The sequence below is a fragment of the Psammomys obesus genome, unplaced genomic scaffold (assembly GCF_907164565.1).
Source record: "Psammomys obesus unplaced genomic scaffold, mPsaObe1.curated_primary_1811, whole genome shotgun sequence".
NCBI lineage: Eukaryota > Metazoa > Chordata > Mammalia > Rodentia > Muridae > Psammomys > Psammomys obesus.
The window spans coordinates 5973847-5997454 of NW_026590767.1; the positions used below are offsets into that span (position 1 = coordinate 5973847).

At 40.0% G+C, this 23608-nt stretch overlaps 1 protein-coding gene across 2 annotated transcripts in view; it reads left to right on the forward strand.

Annotated features, from left to right (window-relative positions):
- Positions 1–23608, forward strand: part of Dock1 (dedicator of cytokinesis 1) — a 488224-nt gene that overhangs the window by 115273 nt on the left and 349343 nt on the right. For both annotated transcript variants that reach the window (XM_055608813.1, XM_055608814.1), the window contains exons 22-23: positions 1798–1932; positions 16689–16797. In XM_055608813.1, the coding sequence (XP_055464788.1) occupies positions 1798–1932; positions 16689–16797 (244 nt within the window). The remainder of the gene's footprint in view (positions 1–1797; positions 1933–16688; positions 16798–23608) is intronic.

A 23608-nucleotide genomic window follows, 5' to 3' on the forward strand; every position in this document is an offset into this window, starting at 1 on the left:
CAGAGGTCCAAGGTCTTCCTCAGCTTCATATGACAGCCTGGATTACGGGAAACCTTTTCTCACAAATAAAACGAAACACAAAACAACAACCCCACCTCCATGTTAGCGGTGATGGAACCTCCTATCCAGCCTTTCCCTTTTCATACATAACAGTTTGAGCAGTGTTCTACTCTCTTTCATACTTAAATTTTTTACACAGCTCAGGGGATGCACATCGTATTGCTCATATATTTTATTGCTGCAGACAAAGCTGAGGTGTATGTTACTGAATACACTTGTAATTGCTGCTGTATGAGATTTCTCAAAGTGGAGTTGCTGATGTCAAAGGATCTGAATATATTTACTCTTAACTGGTGTCAGTGATAAAATACCTTGATATATACTGTTAGTTTCCCTCCAAAGAGTCTTGTTCCCATTTATTCCCTCATTCTCTCTTTATTAGGCAAACATTTTACTTGTTATTTGTTTATATAATTGTATTATTTACCTTATTTTTTTCTGTGTGCTGGGATTGGATGTAGGCATCTTCCTACTGAGCTGCTTTCTCATCCCTGTCTTATTTGAATTTACATATATTTGTTTACTAATGAAGTTGATTACTTTTTTAAAATGATATTTCTCAAATTTTGTTTGTTTTGAACTGCCCTTCTCACATACCCTGAAGTTCCGAGTGAATCTTTTACCATTTGGACTCTCTGGTCATATATGATGAAGGAAAATTTGAGGCTTTTTGCTGTGCCAAGAATTTTGTAAAAATGTTATCTATGGCTGGGTGTGCTGGCATATGTCTTTAATCCTAGTACTCTTGAGGCAGAAGCAGATGGTTCTCTGAGATCAAGGACAGCCTGGTCTATCATTGGGTCTCAATCTTCCTAAAGCTGTGACCCTTTAATACAGTTCCTCATGTTGTGGTGACTCCAACCATAAAATTATTTTGTTGCTGCTTCATAACTGTAATTTTGTTATTATTAGGCATTGTAATATAAATATCTGATATGCAAGATATCTAATATGTGATCCCAAAGGGGTCTCAATCCACAGGTTGAGAACCATTGAATAATTGTTCCAAGGACTACAGAGAGAGACTCTGCTTTAAACATAAAAAACCAACAAGCAGTGTGCATTATCCCCCAAACCCCCCAAAACTTAAAAAGCTATTAATTGCAGAATCCCAGGGAACAATTCATTTGTATTTCCTTCCCATCCTTATGTCTGCCATGGGATGGATAATTTGAAAAATAATTCTGATGTATTTATACATGCTGTGATTTGTGTAAACTTTTTCATGTTAGTGATTTGTTTTATGCTCCCAGTTTATAAATATGACCATGAGAAATAGTTATTATTTATGTTTTAAAATATTTATGTATTTTTTTCATTCAGGGGTGAATTCCATTACTATGAAATGTAATATCTATTCTAAAAATATTATCATTCTCATTTTTTTTACACTCTTAATAGAGATTCCTAGGAAATTCATTTAAAATTTACCACTGTTTATTTGCTCTGTCATCTAAAAATTTCCCATCCAAGGCCTTCAGTTGCAGCAGATTGGTTCACCTGAACAGGTGGCTGATGGTCATGAGGGAGGAACTCTTTCATCCCACCCCTTCACCATTCTTACATTGCCAGGAAGACATTTACCAAGCGCTTCGTCTGATAAGAAAAACTTCATGACTATTCATGTATCCATAGGTGGAAACCAGAGTAAAAGTGATGATGTAGACATCACTTTCAGGTAAGTGTCTCTTTGGGATTTCTGAACTCTTGCTTGACATATGTTTCCCTTGGGACTAGGAAGCTGACCAAGGTATTGAGGACCTATGTGGCGAGTGCCGAGAAGCCGGGAATCAATGAGCAGCTGTACAAAGCCATAAAAGCCTTGGAGTACATCTTCAAGTTCATCGTGCGCTCTCGGGTATTGTTCAACCAGTAAGTGTTCAGTCAAAGCCCTGGAAAATGCTTACTTCCCTTGTTTTTTCTTTCCTTTACTCTCTCTTCTTTGTCCTCCTCCCTGTCCTTGGCTCATCTTCCTTCCTTTCCTTGTCTGCCATGGCCAGACACCCATAGGAAAAGGGCAGGTGTGCGTTTGCCCACACCTGACCCTGACTGCTTCCACGACTGTCCCTGTAGTTTGTGTTGTCCCAGAGTCTCGAAAGTGTGCCTGTGAGCCAAGCATTGTCTACTGAAAGTATTTGTAATGCTTCTCACGCAGTGCTGGGCATCCAGCACTAAGAGCTTGGCAGTACTTTTCAGTATATCTTCATAGAGCAAAAAGCCCCACAAGAGCAAACAAAAATGAAACAAGCAATGAGAAGGAAAAGCCAAAATCAAGTGGTACTGCCTCACATGGGAGCACTGCAGGGCGCTGGGCACTATTTTCCTTCCAGCAGAATGCTGTATTTCTCCAGATACTAGAGCACCCTTGGGCAGCCTGCCTAGTGAGTGTTTCGTGGCCACTGATCACCTTTAATTTTGTGCTTGGATCCAGGTTGGGATATGTATGACTTGATTATTTCAGAGAATGTTGGTCCTTTATAAACTTATAACATCCACTTTTGTACTGATAAAATGAAATCAGTATCTCCCACTATCAAAAGAGATGTACAGGTGGATAGTCTGGGTGTACGGTATGAAGTGGACTCTGTTTATTTTTGGAGGGTGCCATTTTATGGTGATTTACAGCGAGGATTTTGAGTACACGGTGGCTATTCTAGATTGATTGACGTTCTTGTGGTTGGTCTCTTCACACAGGGAAGGGCTTTGTGAACCCATCAATCAGAGAGCATGCTGCCTTTGCAGAGAACAGGGCATACCACATGTTATCAGTGAGAATTGGGCAAATGTTCATTGGACCCTTATCAACACCTATTTCCTCTAAGCTTCAACTTTACCTGCTTGAAGTGGATATGTTCATAAGTACCAAGAGGAAAGGGAAAGTAAGCATAAAGAATGCCATAGCAGCATGATACTGATTGTGTAGACTGGTAGTGGTCAAAATAGGTGTATCTACCAGGGACTGGGCAGCCCTCCTCTTGCTCTTGGGACTGGGGCTAAGAGTGCTCGACTCACTCTGGGTTCCCATGGGTAAGCCAGTGTAAGCCAGTGGATATATGTAGGCCCAAGGGTGGACATATGAAGCTTTGTTCTTGATAGGTATCTCAAAGGTATGTTCTTTCTTTTTATTTGCTGGAGATTGGCATAGCACTTACTGTAGAAGGGTTCTGTCTTTTGGGGGTGTTTAAGTTGACGGTGATTTTCTCACTGTTAGGTGGGAATGAGGACAAGATAAACTTGCCTATGCATTCCTGTATGTTGTCTGGTTTGACTTCAGTCATGCTAATTATGTGAGAGTGAACTCTGTGGCCCTTGGAATCATCATTTTTCATTATTTCCTTCCATTACACAACTCTCCTCTTTGACCATGTCATGACTCAAGTGTAGAGGTCAGTGGACAACCTGCAAGAGTTGGTTCTTTCCTTCCACTATGTAGTTTCTGGGGATCATATCAGGTCCTCAGCACTGGCAGCAAGCACTCTTAGCCACTCAGCCATCTCACTAGTCCCTGTTTTAAAATTTTTCTTTAAATTCTCTCATTATAGTAAGGCAGGAAGGTGAGCTAGAAAGAAAACCCATAATAGTTTGGCGTTGTGGCTTTTATCATGGTTTAACTGAAAATTTGTAATCTTGTCCAATGTATGCTCCACGTGCTGCTGAATCAGGGGCTTGAGGATGTGTGCCTCCTTGGCAGCCATAGTGAGGATTTCCTCATTCCTCAGAGATTCATAACAGCAACCTGGGTATGCGGGGTGCCATAGCAAAGGCTGCCTCATTTGCATCAGTGCTTCATTAGAAATGACTATGGATGGTCACTCAGTCCACTGAGATCAGCTGGGTCAACCAGTAGCAAATTCTCTGCCTCTCTCATTAGTTCTTTTCAAGTGTAGACTATGAACTTGGGATTCCAGGCATAAGATCTTAGAAGCATGGTATCTCAGATTTGTTCAGTTTGATCAGTCTTATGCTAGTTAGGGAATACGTTTGGCTGGTTGTTGACATTAAAAATTTGCTTAGAAGGGTTTGCCAGATGAGACCCACTTCACTCACCCACCCTATATATAACTTCTGGCCTGAAAAAGACTTTGGCTCACAATCACTTGCTCCATGGTATCCTCATGTTCTCTGCATCCAGTATCTTTCTATCCTCTTATCTTTAGAGGCTTTTTCTCATGACTTTAAGGTAGATCTGCCTTTTCTAACCTGATACCTATGAGCAGTGATATCAGGGTCTAGGGTGTGTAGCTATGCCCGGTTCTTCTAGAAAAGCCTCTTCCAGCTTTCAGAATGCAGTGTGTTATTTTCATCTCATTGACAGAAGTTGTCACACGACCACCCTAGCTTCAAGAGAGATAGGTGGGAACTCAGTTGAAGTAGAGATTATGTTACCTTCAATAAAATGAAAATATACAATAAGTATATATTAGGCAATATAGTAGGTTGTGGTGTTTTTCTTCCTGTCCCTTAGCTCCGGGAATAACTACTCATGAGACTCATTAAATATTATGCAGATATCTAGGCCATATAACTGACTAGTTCATAACAAAATAACTCATATTACTAATATAATTTTGCCACATGGCTGGTTACCTGAGCTCAGGTTCCATGCATCCATCCTCCTCCTATCTTGCTGGCTGAATCCTGTACACCTGGCTCTATACCGAAATCCCTCTGTTTTCTCTATGTTCCACCTCCTATTTCCTGCCTCAGCCACAGGCTATAGATTGTTTAATTAACAGGTGATGCATCCATGCAACACACAAGAGATTCCTTCTACAGAGCAGATAGTCTCCACTCTTGCATATCTTCAACCCAGTTTACCTGTTGCTTTGAATGCTTAGTATTTCCCTACTTCATCTCAGGTTCTAAGTTATCTTCATGTAGGCTCTATTGCACATTTCTTTCTCATTAAAGTTTCTCATAGAGACTCTTGTCACCAGCATCTTTATAATTTTCAGTCATTGGAATACTAGATGGCCAACAGATCAACTACTAGAAACACACAACTTCCTGTAAGAATGTGGTATTAGAATACAACTTCTGCTCAGCTCTCTTCTCACAGATACTGACTCATATCCTCCTGTGATGAGCCTCACATGGGACATCTCACATGGGAAGTGAGTTTACACCAAAGGGGTGCCACCACATCCTGTTCCCTCCTCTACTCCTGCCCTCCCTTCCTTCTGCATGGGAAGCAGAGAGCCTAGCTTCAGGCACTTGCTGTGAAACTTTTCCATTCTCAAAAGGTATAAGAAGAGACTCTGTCTACCCTCAGCCCTGTGGGCTCTGACTTTACCACGACTCCACCATATTGTCTGTCTCTGGTGCTGGGGTCTGAACTTTCCTAGGAGCCCCCATCGTGTTTTTACCTCTCTGTCTGTCTGTAGCACTATAACATGGTCCCGGTAGTCCTCTTGCCTTCTTGTCTCAGTGTCCTCTTAAACCATATGCCCCAACTAAAACCTAACCTGAGCATGACACAGGAAGTACCCCAGATCGGGCCTCAGGAATGACCTTTTTCCTGTGCTGGGTATTCAGCCTGCCTCTGCAAGCTAGGTCTCAGCAAGACCCAGCCCTCTCCCAAACTGAATGTCTTTGCTAGAATAACATACACTTTCTGAGAGCCAAGATTGTGCTCTCAGAATTGAATGTCAGCCATCTCTAAGAGGCAGCAAAGTCTTGCACTCTCCAAGGTTTTTGTCTGGAGTCGTGGCCTTCCTTACTGACACAGGGCATCATGATGAGATGGTATATACTCTTCCTTGTCTGTCTCATTTTTCTTTCCCTCTCTCCTTTCTTCTTCCATAAATAGGTAATAACTTATGTCCTGTCTGTATCACAATTTTCACATCCTTGTCAAACCTTCTGCGTGTGTGGGTTTTAGCTGCCTGCCAGGATCTTGGAAGGATGAAAGAACATATGTGCCTTTCAGAATGCAAGGTGCACTTGTAGCCATATTGTGTGGATACAAGAAATACCTATTTTTTTTTTTTAATCTTTAGATGAAACCTGTGGAGGTGTTTTAATATCTTGTGGATTCCAGGGGCTAAAAAAAACAAAAAACAAAACAAAACAAAAAAAAAAAAAACAAAAAACAAACTCATGCCCTTCTAGCCAGAGCTGCTTCTTCCAGAGGTTTCATTTCCCACCCATGATGTACTGACCTTGTCCTTCCATGATATTTATCTTTGACTTTAAAGTTCTGATTGGAGTCTTGGCCCATTCCTGTTTTGAATGGGTTTCATGAAGAGTTAACAGCTTGGTGGTATCCCAGGCAGACATCTGGAGTGTTTGGTCATCAGAAGCTCTATGCAGGTCTCATGCAGGGTATTTTCAGAGGCGGGGAGCAAAATGGGGAGTTCCCATTTCCTTACCTACAGTACACACAGTACACTCATTACCTTGGGAGAGAAACAGTTGTTCTCACAGCTTGGATTGATAAGTAGGTTTTTTTTTTTTTTTTTCTTTTTCAGCTGGAACAAACTTTTGAGGCTTATTCTTTTTCTTCTTTCAAAATGGTCTGCTGTGTTTTCAAGTATAATATAGTTGCTGTGTTAAATCCTGGGATAATTGCGAGCAATTATTCTTCTGAAGAACAGAGAGATTACACTTGGTAGATAGGGATATTGACACTTACCGCACTCTGTGGCTGTCTTTCTGTTGTGCAGTCCCAGTCCCCACTCTTCTGTTGCACTTGGGAAGCTCTTTTTGTCTTGAAATGAGAACAGGAGCTCTGGCCCAAACAAATGTGGTTCATCTTGAACTCAGTGAAAGACCCCAGGCAGCCAGAGGCTCCTCTGCTGTGTGTTTGTCTGCCTTCTGTGTGGGTGGATCACATTAACTAGAAAGCCTGAAGCAGACACATCTTGCAGCAGACGTGCTGAATGCTGGTCTTCATCTAGGTACTACTTGGCACCTTTACTGCCTTTAGTGTGCTTGTAGTTTCTGCTTGTCATCTAGTGTTAGCTTTGTGAATAATTAGTTATTGATTATGAATAAGTTATGCCGATCTGTCTTTGTGCTCTCATTCCTTGGGTCACAAAATAGAATGTAGTTCGTAGACAAAGAGCCTGTCCTTATTCATTGTTAATGGATACTTACTGAAAATAGAACAAGGAATGAGGAGGACTTACTCATCAATTTATTTATTGATAACTTTCTCGGTTCCTTCTACACATCCCTTCCTCCAATTCCAAGTAGGTCAAGTATGTGACTCTTCCTGGCATAGTTGATAAAACCAGGATGGCAAGTTCTAGAGACTTTCCTGATGAACTTTCATTACAGAGAGATGTTTCAAAGGAGTCAGTGTTTGGTGCTAAGCATTCATTAGCCTAAGAATACTGTTTGCTAAGAGAGCAACTCATTATTAAAATGTCATTCTCGAGAGGTTCTTTGTGGGGTTCCAAATATATTAAAGGCTCATACATTGTTTTACAGGTTTTGAAACAGTTGTTGTTGGCCTACAGGTTTATAACTGTTGTTTGTTGTGTGGATTTAATTTAGTCCTTAATCAACATGAAAGTCTTCCCATGTATTGGTTAGTGTGTACTTTTCTTTATTCATTCTTTTATTTTCCAACTCTTGATGCTTCATATTTAAGGTTCTCTTGCTACTTTACCCACACTTACCTCGGAATTCATCATATAGTTTGGGTTTGTCTTTAGCTCATGGTGATCCTCTTGCCTCAGTCTCCTGAGAACTAGGATTACAGGCATGAGTCTCCATGCCCAGCTTAAGGCATGTCTTTTTATATAAACACAGCATGTATCTATTTTTATTTGCCAATCTCACAATTCTTCAAATTCTATGTTCCATTTGTTTATACATAATGTTGTGAAGTTTTAGATTCCATTTCTCAACCTAAATTAAATAAAAAAAAAAAACAGATTTTCTAAACTAAATGATATTTCTTTGTCCATAGCATTGTAATGAGAATGGCAGAGGATTGTAATGAGGACACCAGTCATTAAGGAAGGTGAAGGAAGGAAGTTTTTAAAGGACCAAGAGAGAAAGATTACATCACATATTTTTGAATAAGTGGTTTTGGCTACAGTGAATAGACAGGAGTGACCTTAGTCCGTGGTTGCTGGGTAGAATGGATATCTTGCTAGAAATATAAAGCTATGGTGCCAATCTGTACATACCAGTGCCATGCACATTCTGTTGTGATAGTTTCTGTGGGACAGTCCTGTCAAGGACATTCCCTTTACAGCCTCCAGCTTTAAGTACTTTTGAGGAATACAGTCTGCATGGAAACTACATTTTGATTTTTGGCAACTTTGTCATTCTCATTTTAAATAAAGATTTCTAAATACTTGCTTATCACCACCCCTGTAGTTAGGCTTTGACTATAATTATTGTGAATACATTGCTCTTGGTCCATGTCAGGGGCAGAAGTGATTGGTGCCTAGTAATCAGTGTTATACTCCTTTGGCAGCAGGTCTCTGGAGCTGCTCTGCTGGAGTCCGTTGGTAAGTTCCTTTCCTCTGTTCTGTTCTTTGGGAATGGTTATCTTTTCAATCAGCAAGCTTCCAACAAATAAGCCAAGCAGAAAGATGCAGTAAATACAAGGCATGGGAAGTTTGGAAATAAAAGAGCAAAGAAGGAAATTCCAGTTGCATATAGAATTTGGGAATGGCATGGATCATTAGAATTCTAAGAACTTTTGCAGTCCTTAATACATTCACATTGATAACCAAACATCATTCTAGAAATAATCCTTATTCATGTAACTAGAGTCACAAATCAGATTTAATCACTTTAAAAGCAGTACTTAAAGGACTTCAAAGCAAACAGATGTCAGGCTATAGATATGGCTCAGGAGCTAACAGCACTTGCTCTTCTTGCAGAGGACTCAAGTTGAGTTCCCAGCAACCATACAGCAGCTTGTAGTCATCAAGTTTAGTTCAGTGGGATCCAATGGCTTCTTCTAGCCTCTACAGACACTGCACCTACGGGGTCCTCATACATAGATGCAGGCAAAAGATGATCTTAAAAAACAGATGTCACAAGGAAAACAATCACTAAGATTTAACTTTCTGTAAAACTAATGCCAGCAGTAGAAAACTTATCTTGAGAAAATACAACAATCTTTGTATCCTAAGCCAGTTATTCTAAGTTTTACTGAGGACAGATAATCCTTTAAAACTAATTCATATAAAAAAGAATGGGACTAGCACTTTACCTCAGTGTGTAGGTTCAGGTTTAGAGAATCCTGTAAGTGCTTTATTAATGTGACCACGTGTAAGTTTCCATTCGTAAGATGTGTTCTTAGCAGAACTCCAGCTTGCAGACTGTAACGTGCTTTCACTCTGTTGCTTTCGTTCTTTTTCCTCACTTTGGAACATTGCCTGCCATTCTGCTGCTAAACAGAAACTTCATTTTGTGAAACTAGATCTTATTTGAAAACAATTCTTTTTTATCCTTCTTTACCAAAAATGTCTCTTTCTCCTTGTAATTTTGTTCATCTCTTCCCTTCCTGCTTCCTGCTTCCAGTTTGGCTTTGCTTCTTTCCTTCAATTGACACTTAAGTAAAGCTCTAAAAATCTCTGCATTTATACAATTACTCCTTTTCACAAAGAAAGGATGAATTTCATGTGTTTCAAGTTTTCCTCATCAAAACATGCTGTATTTTGTCATTTTATTCTTTCCACATAGAATTACCTATCAGCTCGAATTTGAAACTCTTAAACTAGTCATTTTTGTAGTAAAGACCATAGAGGAACTTCTTTTTTCCATATACTGACAACATATGACAATGTATATTTTAGTAAACCCAGTTATATACTGTATTATACAGGTTTGAAAATGCCAAGAAAACCTTAATTTATATTTAATTCATTTTTATTATTTAAACTGGCATTGGAATCATGCAGTTCTTTTGTATATTTAATGCCCCTTGTAGAATTTGTGGCTAGTTTATTTGTAAGCATACCATTGAGCAATCCTAATTTATTCTTTGATTATATGTTCTTTGATTATATACATATAGATATAATTTCCAACTTCTCCACATATATGTAGTCTTGACTTTCAGTTATTTCCTTGTAAAAAAAAAAAATCCCCTAAAAGGTGAATGGCTGTGTTTAATGTGCAGGAAACAATAGACATTATTTTTATTTACATATTTATTCCTTGTTTAAAGATATGATTTGATATCTAGTAGAGGTAATTTTACCCTGGCCAAGCCATGATGCCACGTCAAATTGTATGCTAATTCCAGCAGGTATCTCTTCTTTTATTTAGTCAAAGTTTCATAAAAAGTAAGAAAGTAATGTGAATTTATTAGTTTATAAAACGATAGTTGAGTGAAAATCATATTTATGATAGAATGGGACAAGTTAAGGTCACTTACTTAAATAATGAAACTTTAAAATTTTTGTTTGTAGTTTTATGAAGCCTGGGACCAAATCTTCAGCCTCAGCAGTTCACATAGTTTACAGTTTTCAAACGAGCCTCTTTTACTCTTCTTTTCTTTCATCTCAAATGAACATAGGAGTGAATGCTTAGATATTTTCATTTTGGCTAGAACTGGGTGAGATAAATGTCCAAACTCTCTTGAATAACAAGATCATTTTAGTGTGAATAAAGTGGATTGACACTAAGTGAAAGGAAGCACCAGAAAAATTCATATATATATATATACGTGTATGTATCATTGATGATATATGTCACAAAATATATGTTATAGTCATATATATTAGTATATAGTATGCATACAAAGTCTCCTACAGTGCTAGGTTTCTCGTATAAAATCATAGCAGTCTTACTAAAATCTAAATCACTGAGCACAGCAGCCTAAAAAGGCCCTTGCCACCTTTCTTAGGCAAATAGCAGCAGGATACACTCAAAGATAAAGGAAATTTTGTCTGGGATGTTCTTGTTTCTTTGAGTAAAAATAATATGGGAATTTGAGAAACAGAAAATGGGTTCCAACTGCTTGCCCCAGGGAAGAGGAATAGAACTCAAGTAACAGCTTAGAAAACTATGTCTCAAGAAATTGAGGTTACAGCTGAATCAAGATTGTCAAATGCCATTTCACAAATGGCCTTCTATTCTTCCTGATATTTATGCCTCTCTGAATACGGAAAATGAAAGCTTTTTTTTAAAGTTAAAAAAGTGGATTGAGAATAGAGGAAAAAAGAAACTAGCGCAAAAAATGAATACTATTATCATGTTTGTTGTACAGTTGCAGATTAAGAATCATCATGACAGTTTTGACATGAAAATTTTATGTCAGGCATGCAATCAAAAATGTTTTTAGATACACAGATCCAAGAGACATATACCATCACAGCACATAGATGTGAACACAAGTGTAGGTGTTTTTAAAACACAGTAGAAATCACTGCTGCAGGATCTGTTGTTGAAGTTATTTCCTTGGATTGCAGGGTCAGCTGACCCTGGCTAAGTTAACTTTGCCCTGAGCTGTTACTGGCACTCTAGGAAAAAAAAAATTACCTTTATGCAAAGTCATCCCCATAAAAACAGCCAGCACATGACAGAAGAGCCTTTGTAAGAAATTTACCTCAAAAACGGTTCATGGAGTTATGCCTTGCTTAACGATGTGATCCTTCCAATACACTGAAATAATATAAAATCAGTAGGGTGCCTTTATAAAAAAGTGGGACTCTAGATTTCTGAAAAGGCTCTTTTTTTCCCCCAAGTTTTTTTTAAATTATTTATACTTTTATGAATTATAGTTTATTCACTTTGTATCCCCACTATAGCCCCCTCCCTCATGCCCTCCCAATCCCAACCTTCCTCCCTCATCTCCTCCCATGTTCCTCCCCAAGTCTATTGATATGGGAGGTCCTCCTCCCCTTCTATCTGACCCTAGCCTATCAGGTTTCATCAGGACTGGCTGCATTGTCTTCCTCTGTGGCCTGATAAGGCTGCTCCCCCCTCAGGGGGAGGTAATCATAGAGCCAGCCCCTGAGTTCCCGTTTCCATTACTGGGGAACCCACTTGGAGACTGAGCTGCCATGGGCTACATCTCTGCAGGGGTTCTAGGGGTGCTAGGTTATCTCCATGCATGGTCCTTGGTTGGAGTATCAGTCTCAGAAAAGACCCCTGTGCCCAGAGATTTTTGATCTGTTGCTCTTCTTGTGGAGCTCCTGTCCCTTCCAGGTCTTCCAATCTCCCCCTTCTTTCGTAAGATTCTCTGCACTCAATCCTCATGCAGAAAGGCAAAGTGGATGGACATCAGAAGAGGGAGAAAATAGGCAACAGGACAGGAGCATAGCACAGAGGGCCACTGAAAAACTTTACCCAGCAAGGTGTGGAAAGAGATGCTGAGACTCAGAGCCAAACTTTGTCAGAGTACACGAAAAGACTCTTGAGAAAAAGTAGTGTTGTGGAAATGGAGAATACCATGAGCTCCATTATAGGGTTTGTTAAGAGCTGACTGTTTGCTCCAAAGGAATTGTATTCCAGCCCCCTTTTTGGTCACCACAGATATCAATTTAAATAAGAAAAAGAAATTTGGCATACATTTATCCATCTATGTGTGTATGTATGTATGATCTACTGTCTACCATCTGTCTTTAATATCTATCATGTTCTTTATCTATCAGTTATCTTATCTACTTGTCTTTCCATTAACTACCATCTCTCTCTCTCTCTCTGTTTATCTATCCATTCTTTTCATCCATTCAAGTTAGTTTTTATTGTCAACTTGATACAACCTAGAGTTATCTGAGATGGAGACTCAGCGGAAGAACTGCCTCCATTAGATTGTCCTGTGGCCATGTCTATGAGGTATTGTCTTGTCAGTTGATCTGGGACAGCACTCTCAACCTGTGGGTCATGACGCCTTTGGGGGGCATTCGAACAATCCTTTCACAGGGGTCACCTAAGATTGTCTGCATATCAGATATTCACATCATGGCTCATAACAGTAGCAAATTTACAGTTATGAAGTGGCAACAAAAATGATTTCATGGTTGGAGGTCACCAGATCATGAGGAACTGTATTGAGGCATCACCACATTGGGAAGATTAAGAACCACTGATCCAGGAGGCCTGTCCGCTGTGGTGGTACTATCCCTCTCTCCTCACCAGGTATTTCTGGGCTATTTAAGAAAGGTAGCTGAGCATAAGCCAGGGAGTGACTCAGTAAGCAGAGGTCTTCAGTGGTTTCTGCATGGGTTCCTGCCCAGGGTTGTCTCAATATATATAGGGTATGACCTGAAATAAGAGCCAGATAAACCCACATATGAGCCAAATAAACCCATTTTTTTTTCCCCAAGTTGCTTTTGGTCTGTATCTCCTTGCAGCAGATGATGGAGACTCCGTGCATTCTTTTTGTCCTTGGCACTAATGTCGCCATGCACTGTAATACTACATGTATTTTGAGCTCTGTCACACGTTGCTGTTTTGTATAATTGTCATTCATTGGTTGTGCTCTACGTATAGAATTGCTTTTCATCTCTCTTTTAACTTCAGGTTTCCCCCAGGGTTTGTTTTCCTTCTGTCAGAAAAGTTCCCTGTAGAATTTCTTTTAGAAGAAATCAGCTACAGGCTTTGTGTATATGAAAATGATTTATTTCATGTCTGTGGTTGAAAGATATTTTTATTTGACACAGCCCTCCAGATTGGCAGTTTCCTTTCTGTAGGTGTTACTCTATTTTTTTCTGGTTTCCATCATTTCTGGTGAGAAGCCTGCTTTCAGATATATAGTTACATCCTTAAAAATAGAGTAATATGTGTCTCCTGCTCTGGCTGCTCTCAAAGTTTGTCTCTGTGGTTATTTGTAGTTTTACTGTGGGCTGAATAGGTACATTTTCTTTTTCATTAATTTTGCGCTGAAAGTTTGGGGTTTGGGGTTAAAGTCTTTGATCACCTCTCTAACGACTTCCTCATTTATAACCCCCCTTTTCTGCAGATACGTGAGTTGCATGCGTCCCAGACCTTTTTGCTGGGGCTCCATCTTCTACGCCCTTCTCTGTCTTTCTTCGTGACTTTTCTCTGGGTGGTCTTCCATTTCACTATTTTTGTTTCTTGTGGTGTGTGCCCATTAGGTAGCCCATGCAGTGAACTCTATTACATCTTGTAATTTGGGGATTTGCATTTTACAGCTCTATTTTTAAATGACTTTGACCTCTGATTTTTCCACCTTTTATTTTCTCACATTCTATCTTTTCATTTTCTCTAAATAAAAGAGAAAAGTTTTGTGTAAGCACATGTGTAGACTACCCACAGTATTCAAAAGAGGATGTTGGATAACCTGGGGCCTGAACTGCCACGTAGGTGCTGAGAACCCAGTTAGAGTCCTCTGTAAGAGTCTCAGTGCTCTTGACCACTAGGTCATCTCTCCACTCCCATGTTTTCTCTAATTTTGATGTTTCAATCAACTAACTACAGGGCAGCTCTTTTGTTCTGAGTCATTCTGTTATTTTCTTCTTTGGTTTGACCATGTGAACCATGTTTGGCTGAGGTTATTGAGTTCTGTTTGAAGGATGGATTACACATATGCAAAGCTGTCGAAGCTCCGATTATATGATTATTTTCCTGAGATGGCTCATGGTCTTGCTGGAGACTGTCCTTGGGCATGACTGTACTCTTAGGTCTGGTCATTTCCATTGTGGTAAAAATACCCCAACAAAAAGCAACTTAGGGTAGAAAAAGGGTGTCTTTCAATTCTAGGTCACAGTCTTAACATTTCTGGAATGTCAAGGCAGACACAGCCACAGTCAAGAGCAAAGAGATAATAAATACACACTGAATGCTGTCGGCTAGCTTTGTCTTCGCTAATACTGTTCAGGAGCCCCTGCCTGAGAAATGGTACAACCCACAATGAGCTAATTCTTACTACATCAATTAATAATCCAGACAGTCTTACATAGACATGCCTACAAACCAACCTGGTCTAGGTAATTTCTCATTAAAACCATTTTTCCAGATGATTCTAGGTTGATTGTTAAAATTAACCAAAGCCTACCTTGTAGGCACAGTCAATCTGGGCAGCTTGGTTTCCTGAGAGCCTATGGTGGGCTGGGTGCCTGGAAAGTTGGTGAGCTGTGTCTGCATTTTATTTTCTAAGGTTCTCCAGTGTTCTCACTCAGAATCTGCTGTTTTGTTTTGTTTGTCTTTTATCTGCGCTGTTATATAAAGTCCTTACCCTTGATTTTGGAAACCCAAGCCATTTCTTCTGAGACTGGTACCAGTTCCAGTTGGCTTTCTAGAAGTTTTCATTTTAGTATTTAGTCTCATACACAATGCAGCTCCAGGAAGTGACAAATGTCCTGGGGTGACAGAAAATTGTAACTTATTTACAATAAGTGGCACATATCAGCATTCATGGAACCAACGTATAAGATCCTTATTGTTCATTTAAAGCACAGCTGAAGCTCTTGACAGTTTCTCAGTTTCCATCGCCTCTTAAATGAATACACTGGTGTAGAGCCATTATTGAAAATAATTTTGAGTTTACCATTACAATGTCATTTTCAAATGGTTATAAGATCCTGTTACAGTTAGACAATTAAGTCTTCTTAGGTTAGTTCTATAACATCATGACACTTCCCAGGCATTTGGACCAGCCCCGCTATTGTTCACCTCCCACCTGCGAACAGAAGTTCATGACTCTATAATTTTAATTGTTCCGTACATCATTTAAGCAAACCTCTATTTGGAAACGTTTATTTACAAAACAGGTGCACTGGGTTGCAATTTCCTGCTTTATACCAGAATTCCTTGCTTTAGAATGGAACTCATTTAAATGTAAGATTACCTCTGGGGTAATTAATTATCACTGAGTTTATGAAATTTTCCATTGTGTACAAGTGTCAGGTGGGGTATATTTTTAATTAGGCAGGAAACTAGTTTACATTAATAAAACATATGAGTTGCTACGTTTTAAAATGTAAATGCAACTTGCAGTAACTGCTAATAAATAATTTATGGATGGGACTTATTTATAATGAGTAATGTATATCAGCATCTTCGGAACCAGTGTAAAAGCGCCTTATTGTCCACTTAAGGCATAGCCAAAGCTCTTGACAGTCCCCATTGCCTCTTAAGTGAGCACAGTGGTGTAGTACTATTTCTGAACGTGATTTTGAATTTACTATTATAATGTTATTTTTCAAACGGTTATAAGAGCCTGTCACATTTAGACAAGTAACTCTCCTTATGTTCGTTACATAACATTAGGTGTTAAAAATTCTGGCAGAAGGTTTGAAGATATAGCTCCACAATAGAGCACTTGCCTAGAACACATGAGGTCAAGGCTTTATACTCAGTACCAAAAAATTAAATCAATAATGAATAATTGAAAACTGGCACAAAGCATGCCAAGGGTGAATTATGGCTTCATTGGGGTAGGAATGAATCTGAACTGGCCCATCATAGTCTTCTCCTTTTCTTTCTTCTGACTCCTTCCCATCCTTCCCCTTGTGTGGCTTATGTCTTGATAGGTTTCTGAAATGTTTCAAGTTACCAGCAATATGTATTGGGACCAAGTCTGCTCTGATGCATATCTCCATAGTTGTGTGTCAAATCATACCCCCCATTGAAGGATGCCCTCACACTCCCACAGGTCCCCTGTCGGCTCCCTTATTTACTGTGGATGCAGGGCTCAGAGCCGGGGCTTCTTCTCAGGTCCCCACAGTGTCATGTGTTTCTTGCAGGCTGTATGAAAACAAGGGGGAGGCCGACTTCGTGGAGTCCTTGTTGCAGCTGTTCCGGTCCATCAACGATATGATGAGCAGCATGTCAGAGCTCACAGTCAGGGTGAAGGTAGGTGCTACCATGCTCAGCCAGGCTCCGGCAGCCCCCTCCTGGGCTAAGAGATCCTTAGCTAGGAGTGTAATCTTGGTCTGTGTTCAGTGAGTTCTCATCTCCTTCCTTTCTAGGTGGCTGAACTGTAGATTATCTCTATGCTCTGTTCCAGAGAGGTTCTGAATGTACTTAATATAAATAGAGGGAAGTTTATTAAAGTCAGTTTAACAGACAGCTTGTCAGGGCATCCGGCATCTGAGACCCTGGGAGGGAGGATGAGGTGGATGAAGCCTTGGTCAGACTTCAGTCTGTGGAAAGGGAATGACTCCATTGTTCCTTTCCCTCTTCATCCATTTCTTTTTTTGTGTTTTTATGTGTATAGATGGGCATCTGTGTGCATGGTGTGGCCAGAGTTCAACCTTATTCGTTGTCATTCCTCAAGTACCTTGATGTTTGTTTTAGATGAGGTTTCACTGGCTGGCCTAGAATTCACTATGTAGACCAGGCTGTCCTTGAACTCACAGAGAGGTAGAGACCTACCTGCTTCTTCCTCCCAAGTGCTAGGATCAAAGGTTTGCATCATTATGTCCAGCCTACTTTTTTGTTTTTGAGACAGGTTCTATCACTAAACCTGGAGCTTGTTAATTAGGCTAGCTTGGCTGACTAGATAGCTCTAGGGATCTTTCTTTTTGTACATACTCATCTCTGAGATTATAAGTGTGCTAGATTTTAAGTGTGCACCACTGTGCCTGGAATGTACATGTATGCTTGCACAAACTCCCCTCATTGTGCCTTGCATGCAAATGCCTCTAACCTTTGAGCCATGTTGCTGCATCCTCTCCCTTTTTGTAAATGAGTTTTGCAGGAATGAGTTCAAGTCCTCATACTTTCAAGGCAAGCACTTTAGTGGCTGAGCTATCTCCCCAGCTCCTCTTCACCCATTTATGATCACCTCTTCTTGTTCTGTTGTCCTTGGGAAGAAGGCTTGGGACTCCTTTAGGACATTAGTGGTGTGGAGTTGTCTCAGAGACAGAACGTGGAGAGGTCCTGAGGGGCAGTCCCAGATGCCCACACTCTTGGGCATCTCTGTTATGTGGACTCTTAGGAGCTGATTAATGACCAAGCAATTGTGTAATTTGGAGGCTTGTTGGCTGCTATGATCCAGCAAGGAACAAACCAAAGTCTTTTAAAAATGAGTCCTTGTAAGTTCACTCTCCATACCAAATTGTATCTTTTTTTTTCCTTTCATGCTTTTTTAGTGGATAATTTTAAATGATTCTTTTGTTATTATTGTATGTAAAATGAATTAATTATTCTGTGTATATTAATTAAATGCAAGAAATTATTATGGCAGCAGTTATTCATAAAAAAGCTCTTTTCCACATAAAAGGCACAGAAACTTGTTAGATTTATAATAAACCCTAAAGTACTAGGGCTGGGCAGATATTAATCCTTCTAAGCTGTTTCCCATCCAAAATCCCAGATACTTGCACATGTTCCATTGGGCTGCTTCTGTTCCATCAGGCCAGTCCTCAGAGCAAGATGTCCTTGTCCACAAACTCCAGGTTATCCCATGGCAACCTCCTATCTCCTCTCCATCTCCTTCCTCTTCCTTTTCCTCTCCTAGTAGTCCTTCTGAGACTCTAAGACCAGAAACCTTTGCTCTGCTGCCTTTCTTCTGCCCAGCCCAGGCTGTCAACAACTTTATTAACCAATCAGGGATAACTGGGGAACATTCCTTATATCACATGGATACAGGATATGGTTTAACATGCATAACCATGCTCATGGCAGGGAGTTTACCAGATCGCAGGTCACTGACATCAGCATCTGAAAACAGCATCTTAAAATTATCGTATTAAAAATGTTTTGGACACTACTGTAAAACTTTGCCATGCTATCTAGAATGAGGATGTGTGTGTTCAGAAGTGGTTCCTTGTCACAGTGACTAAGATGACTCTTCCCGCTGAGTAAGAGTAAAGCTATGACCTCCTTCTGCCTCTAAGGTGATTCGTGGCAAAGCCTTATGATCTCTCACCCCAATTTTCTCGTGAAGTTCCCCAAGATTGGTGATCTATTAAGAAAGCCATGTCCTGCGCATATTAAAAGTTTTAGGTTAGTTGTTTTGACAATGTGATATTGCCTAAGGCTGCTTTAACCCTCCAGGGTTAAAATTAGCTTGGCATTAGTACATTTTACTGAGGAATGCTGTGGCATTTGAGAGAGACAGACATACATTGTTCAAGAATAGATTTTAAAAAAAAAAAAAAAAGGAGAGGAAAGAAAGAAAAAGAAAAAAACAGTTCCAGGAAGTTTTGAGACTAGAAGTAATTTTAGTTGGCTAAATATATTCTTACATTATTAAGTTTGATTGGGCTTGACTGGTGTCTGCCTGCCTCCCTGGAAGTGAAGTCGTTTGTCAGTGGAGCCCGGAAAGCTTACTCTCTGGTGGGTGTTCTATTGTAAGATACGGACGGATTCAGTGACGTTCATGCTTGCTGCAGGTCTGCCATCTGCAAGTTGGAAGACAGATTTCTTCCTTCACTGCTAATTTGGTATTGTATGATCTCATGACATTTGTTCTTTTAGCGTTGCTGAATCTTCATTCAGTCCTTGGGCTTGGGTCCTAACTCACGCACTATTTTCACTCTTTCTGTTTTGCCATGTGAAATGGAAATAGAATTGTGCACTCTCTTAGGTTTCTCTTACTGGGGCATTTCCTAGGATGAATTATTCCCAAAAAGCCAACACTGCTGGCTGCTTTGATTCTCTGGTGCTGGCGTGAAGGTCAAGTGCACGTTCTTATGGTACACATGCCTGCGAGTGTGTGTATGTGTAGGCAGTGTGAGTATACATCTAGATGTAACACATTGATGTATGCCTACCCCTGCGCATCTGTGTGGGATGTAAGCATCGTGTGTGCCTGTGTGGGAAGGCATGTGTGTAAGCATGTATGTTTGAGATGTATGAGCGTGTGGGTTGCTGTGTATGTTTCTTTATTTCTCTGTGTGCATTCATTTGTAGTGTCTTTGCTGTACATATGAAGCTGAAAAGAGTTCATGAAAAATGTCAGCTCTTATTCCACATGATGCACTCAGGCGTTTTCTGTTCTCTTCTAGTCTCCTTTAGTATATTCTAGACTAATGTGTTTTCAGTAGTAAAATTGCTCGCTGGGAGGCCCTGTGTTTTCAGTAAGGCCTAATGGATCTCAGTCCACATTTGGAAGCAGTGCTTTTTTACTGTTCTTTGGGGCTCTTTCCCATCTTTCCTGTACAGCACAGAATGAATATATTATCATAGTTCTCTGCACTTTCTTCACTGTGTTGTGCAGCCTCAGGGCCCTGCCAATTGGGCATGTGGCTGGGACTGAAGACTAATTGAATTTGAGGCTCCTGAACTGAGGGTGAGGCAGACATGTGAGGGTCTGTCTCCTTCCAGGGATTGCCCTTAGGAAGAAGTCCTCCCGTCTGCCCCCTCTCTCATCCTCTCCTGGTGTGAGTTCCATCTGGCCTTCCTAAAAGGAGCTGAGTTGGAATGATACCATTGTGTAATCAGTTGAATTTGAGTTGATGGGTGGCTTTTCCCCTCTAAGAGGCAGGACTTTAATGTCCCTACAAATAATACTCTTATCTTCCTTCTTTGCCTTTTGTCTTATGTGAAATTGTTGTGCATGGCAAACTGTTACTGCCTTTTGTCTATCTACTGCTAAACAGACATCTTGGGTCTATATTGCTTCTCACAATTCTCGAAGTTTAAAGTTTTATTTTCCCCAGAAAAATAGTCTGAATGTGTGAGGGGTGATGACAACTAAGAATCAGATATGACAGTTTTCACAGATGAGAAGCCAGGCTTCATGGAGCTTTGACCTACACAGTGCTCCGTGAGTGGCGACAGCAGTGCCCATTCACACATTCCCTCCAAGGCTCATTCATTTTCCTCCCTGGGTTCACATTCATCAGACACCGAAGAGTCCCTCATGACCTCAGCTCTCAGAGCTTCCACTGTGGGTATTTCATTCGTACAGCTGTGTTGTTTTCTTTTGCACTTGGAATGATCCCATTCAGACACAGATCGATATGATGAGCCGCATGTTCATAGGGTGTCCTCCCTCCGTGTATGGGGGACATTGCTTCCAGAAATCAACAGAAATAGATGGAGACCTGATATGCTCATCCCTTATAAACATGAAGTAGCATTTGCAAATGACCTTTGTCCATCCTTCTTCATAGCCTATTATTTTTTTACTATTAGTTTATTTTTTTAATTATTAATTATTTATTACAATTTATTCACTTTCTATCCCAGCTGTGGCCTTCTCCTGTCTCTCCTCCCAATCCCTCCTTCCTTCCTTCTTCAACTCCTATGCCCCTATCCTAGTCCACTGATAGGGGAGTTCTTCCTCCCCTTCTATCTGTCCCTAGCCTATCAGGCCTCTTCAGGACAGGTTGCATTGTCTTTCTCTGTGACCTGGCAAGGTTGCACCTCCCACCCCCCCAGGGGGAGGTGATCAGAGAGCCTGCCACCGTGTTCATGCTAAGACATGCCCATGCTTCCTTTACTAGGGAACCCACATGGAGACTGAGTCTTGGGCTACATCTGAGCTGGGGTTTTGGTTACTCTCCATGCATGGTCTTTGGTTGGGGTATCAGTCTCTTCAGGGGCCACAGACCCCATTTTTTTTTGTTTTTTTGGCTCTGTTGTTCTCCTTTGGTACTTCTGTCTCAGATATTTCTGTCTCCTCAGATATTTCTCTCTCCCCCCTCTTTCATAAGATTCCCTGCACTCTGCCGGGAGTTTGGCTATGAGTCTCAGCATCTGCTTTAATACCCTGCTGGGTAGAGTCTTTCAGAGGCCCTCGGTGCTAGGTTCCTGTCCTGTTCCCAGTTTTCTCCCTCTTCCGATGTCTGTTCCATTTGCTTTTCTGAGTGAGGGTTGAGCATCTTACTCAGGGTCCTCCTTCTTGCTTAGTGTCTTTAGGTGTACAGATTTTAGTACGTTTATCCTATATGTCTAGTATCCACTTATGAGTGAGCATATAGTAAATGTGTCTTTCTGCTCCTGGGATGCCTCGCTCAGGATGATCTTTTCCAGGTCCCACCATTTGCCTGCCAATTTCATGATTTCCTTGTTTTTAATTGCTGAGTAGTATTCCATTGTGTAAATGTACCACAGTTTCTGTTTCCATGCCTCTGTTGAGGGACATCTGAGTTGTTTCCAGATTTTGGCTATTATGAATAGAGCTGCTATGATCATGGTTGAGAAAATGTCTTTGTTGTATAGTTGAGCGTATTTCGGATATATGCCTAGGAGTGGTGTATCTGGATCTTGAGGTAGCATTATTTCTAATTGTCTGAGAGAGTGCCAGATTGATTTCCAAAGTGGTTTTGCAAGTTTACATTCTTACCAACAACGGTGGAGGGTTCCCTTTTCTCCACATCCTCTTTAGCATGTGTTGTCTCTTGACTTTTTGATCTTAGCCATTCTGATGGGTGTAAGATGAAATCTTACAGTTGTTTTGATATGCATTTTCCTGTCTGACCAAGTACGTTGGACATTTCTTTAAGTGTTTATCTGCCATTCTATATTCTTCTATTTAGAATTCTCTGTTTAGCTCTGTACCCCATTTTTTAATTGGATTACTTGGTTTGTTGGTATTTAACTTAAAAAAAGATTTATTTATTATTTATTCAGTATTCTGTCTGCATGTATGCCTACATGCCAGAAGAGGGCACCAGATATCATTATATGATGGTGGGGAGCCACCATGTAGATGCTGGGAATTACACTCAGGACCTTGGTGCTTTTAACCTCTGAGCCATCTCTCCAGCCCAGTGTTTAACTTCTTAAGTTCTTTATATATTCTGGATATTAGCCCATTGTCAGACATAGGGTTGGTGAAGATCCTTTCCCAGTCTGTAGGCTGTTGTTTTTTTGTTTGTTTGTTTATGACAGTGTCCTTTGTTTTACAGAAGCTTTTCTGTTTCATGAGGTCCCATATATTGATTGTTGATCCCAGAGCCTGTGCTGTTGGTGTTCTGTTCAGGAAGTTGTCTCCTGTGCCAGTGAGGTCAAGGCTTGTCCCCACTTTTTCTTCTAACAGGTTTAGTGTATCTGGTTTTATGTTGAGGTCTTTGATCCCCTTGGACTTTAGTTTTGTTCAGGGTGATAAATTTGGATCTATTTGCATTTTTCTACATGTAGAAAATTACTTAGACCAGCAACATTTCTTGAAGATGGTATCTTTTTTCCATTGTATTGTTTTGGCTTCTTTGTAAAAAATCAAGTATCCATAGGTATGTGGGTTTATTTCTTGCTCTTTTATTAGATTCTATTGATCCTCCAGACTGTTTCTATGCCAGTACGATGCAGTTTTTTTTTTTTTTTTAAATTACTGTGGCTCTATAGTACAGTTTGAGATCAGGGATGAAGATACCTTCAGAAGATCTGTTATTGTACAGAATTATTTTAGCAGTTCTGAGATTTTTGTTTTCCATATGAAATTGAGAATTGTTCTTTCAAAGAAAGAGCAAAGAAAGATTTCTGTTGCCACATGATCAACTTACCATCTCAATACATCACATCTTCTCTGTATAGCTGATGAACCTAATTCAATGTAAATGCCATGTAAATAGTGGTTCTGAATAGGGAATGATGAGGAAAAACTAAGTGTGTTTTAGTTCAGACATATTTCTCACATCCAATTTTTGATCAATTTTGATTAAACCCCTCGATGTTGAAATTTAAGTGGCAGGGCTGACAACATGTAACATATATGCTATACATATGTTTGTTTTTTTTTTTTTTTTTTTTTTTTTTTTTTTTTTTTTTT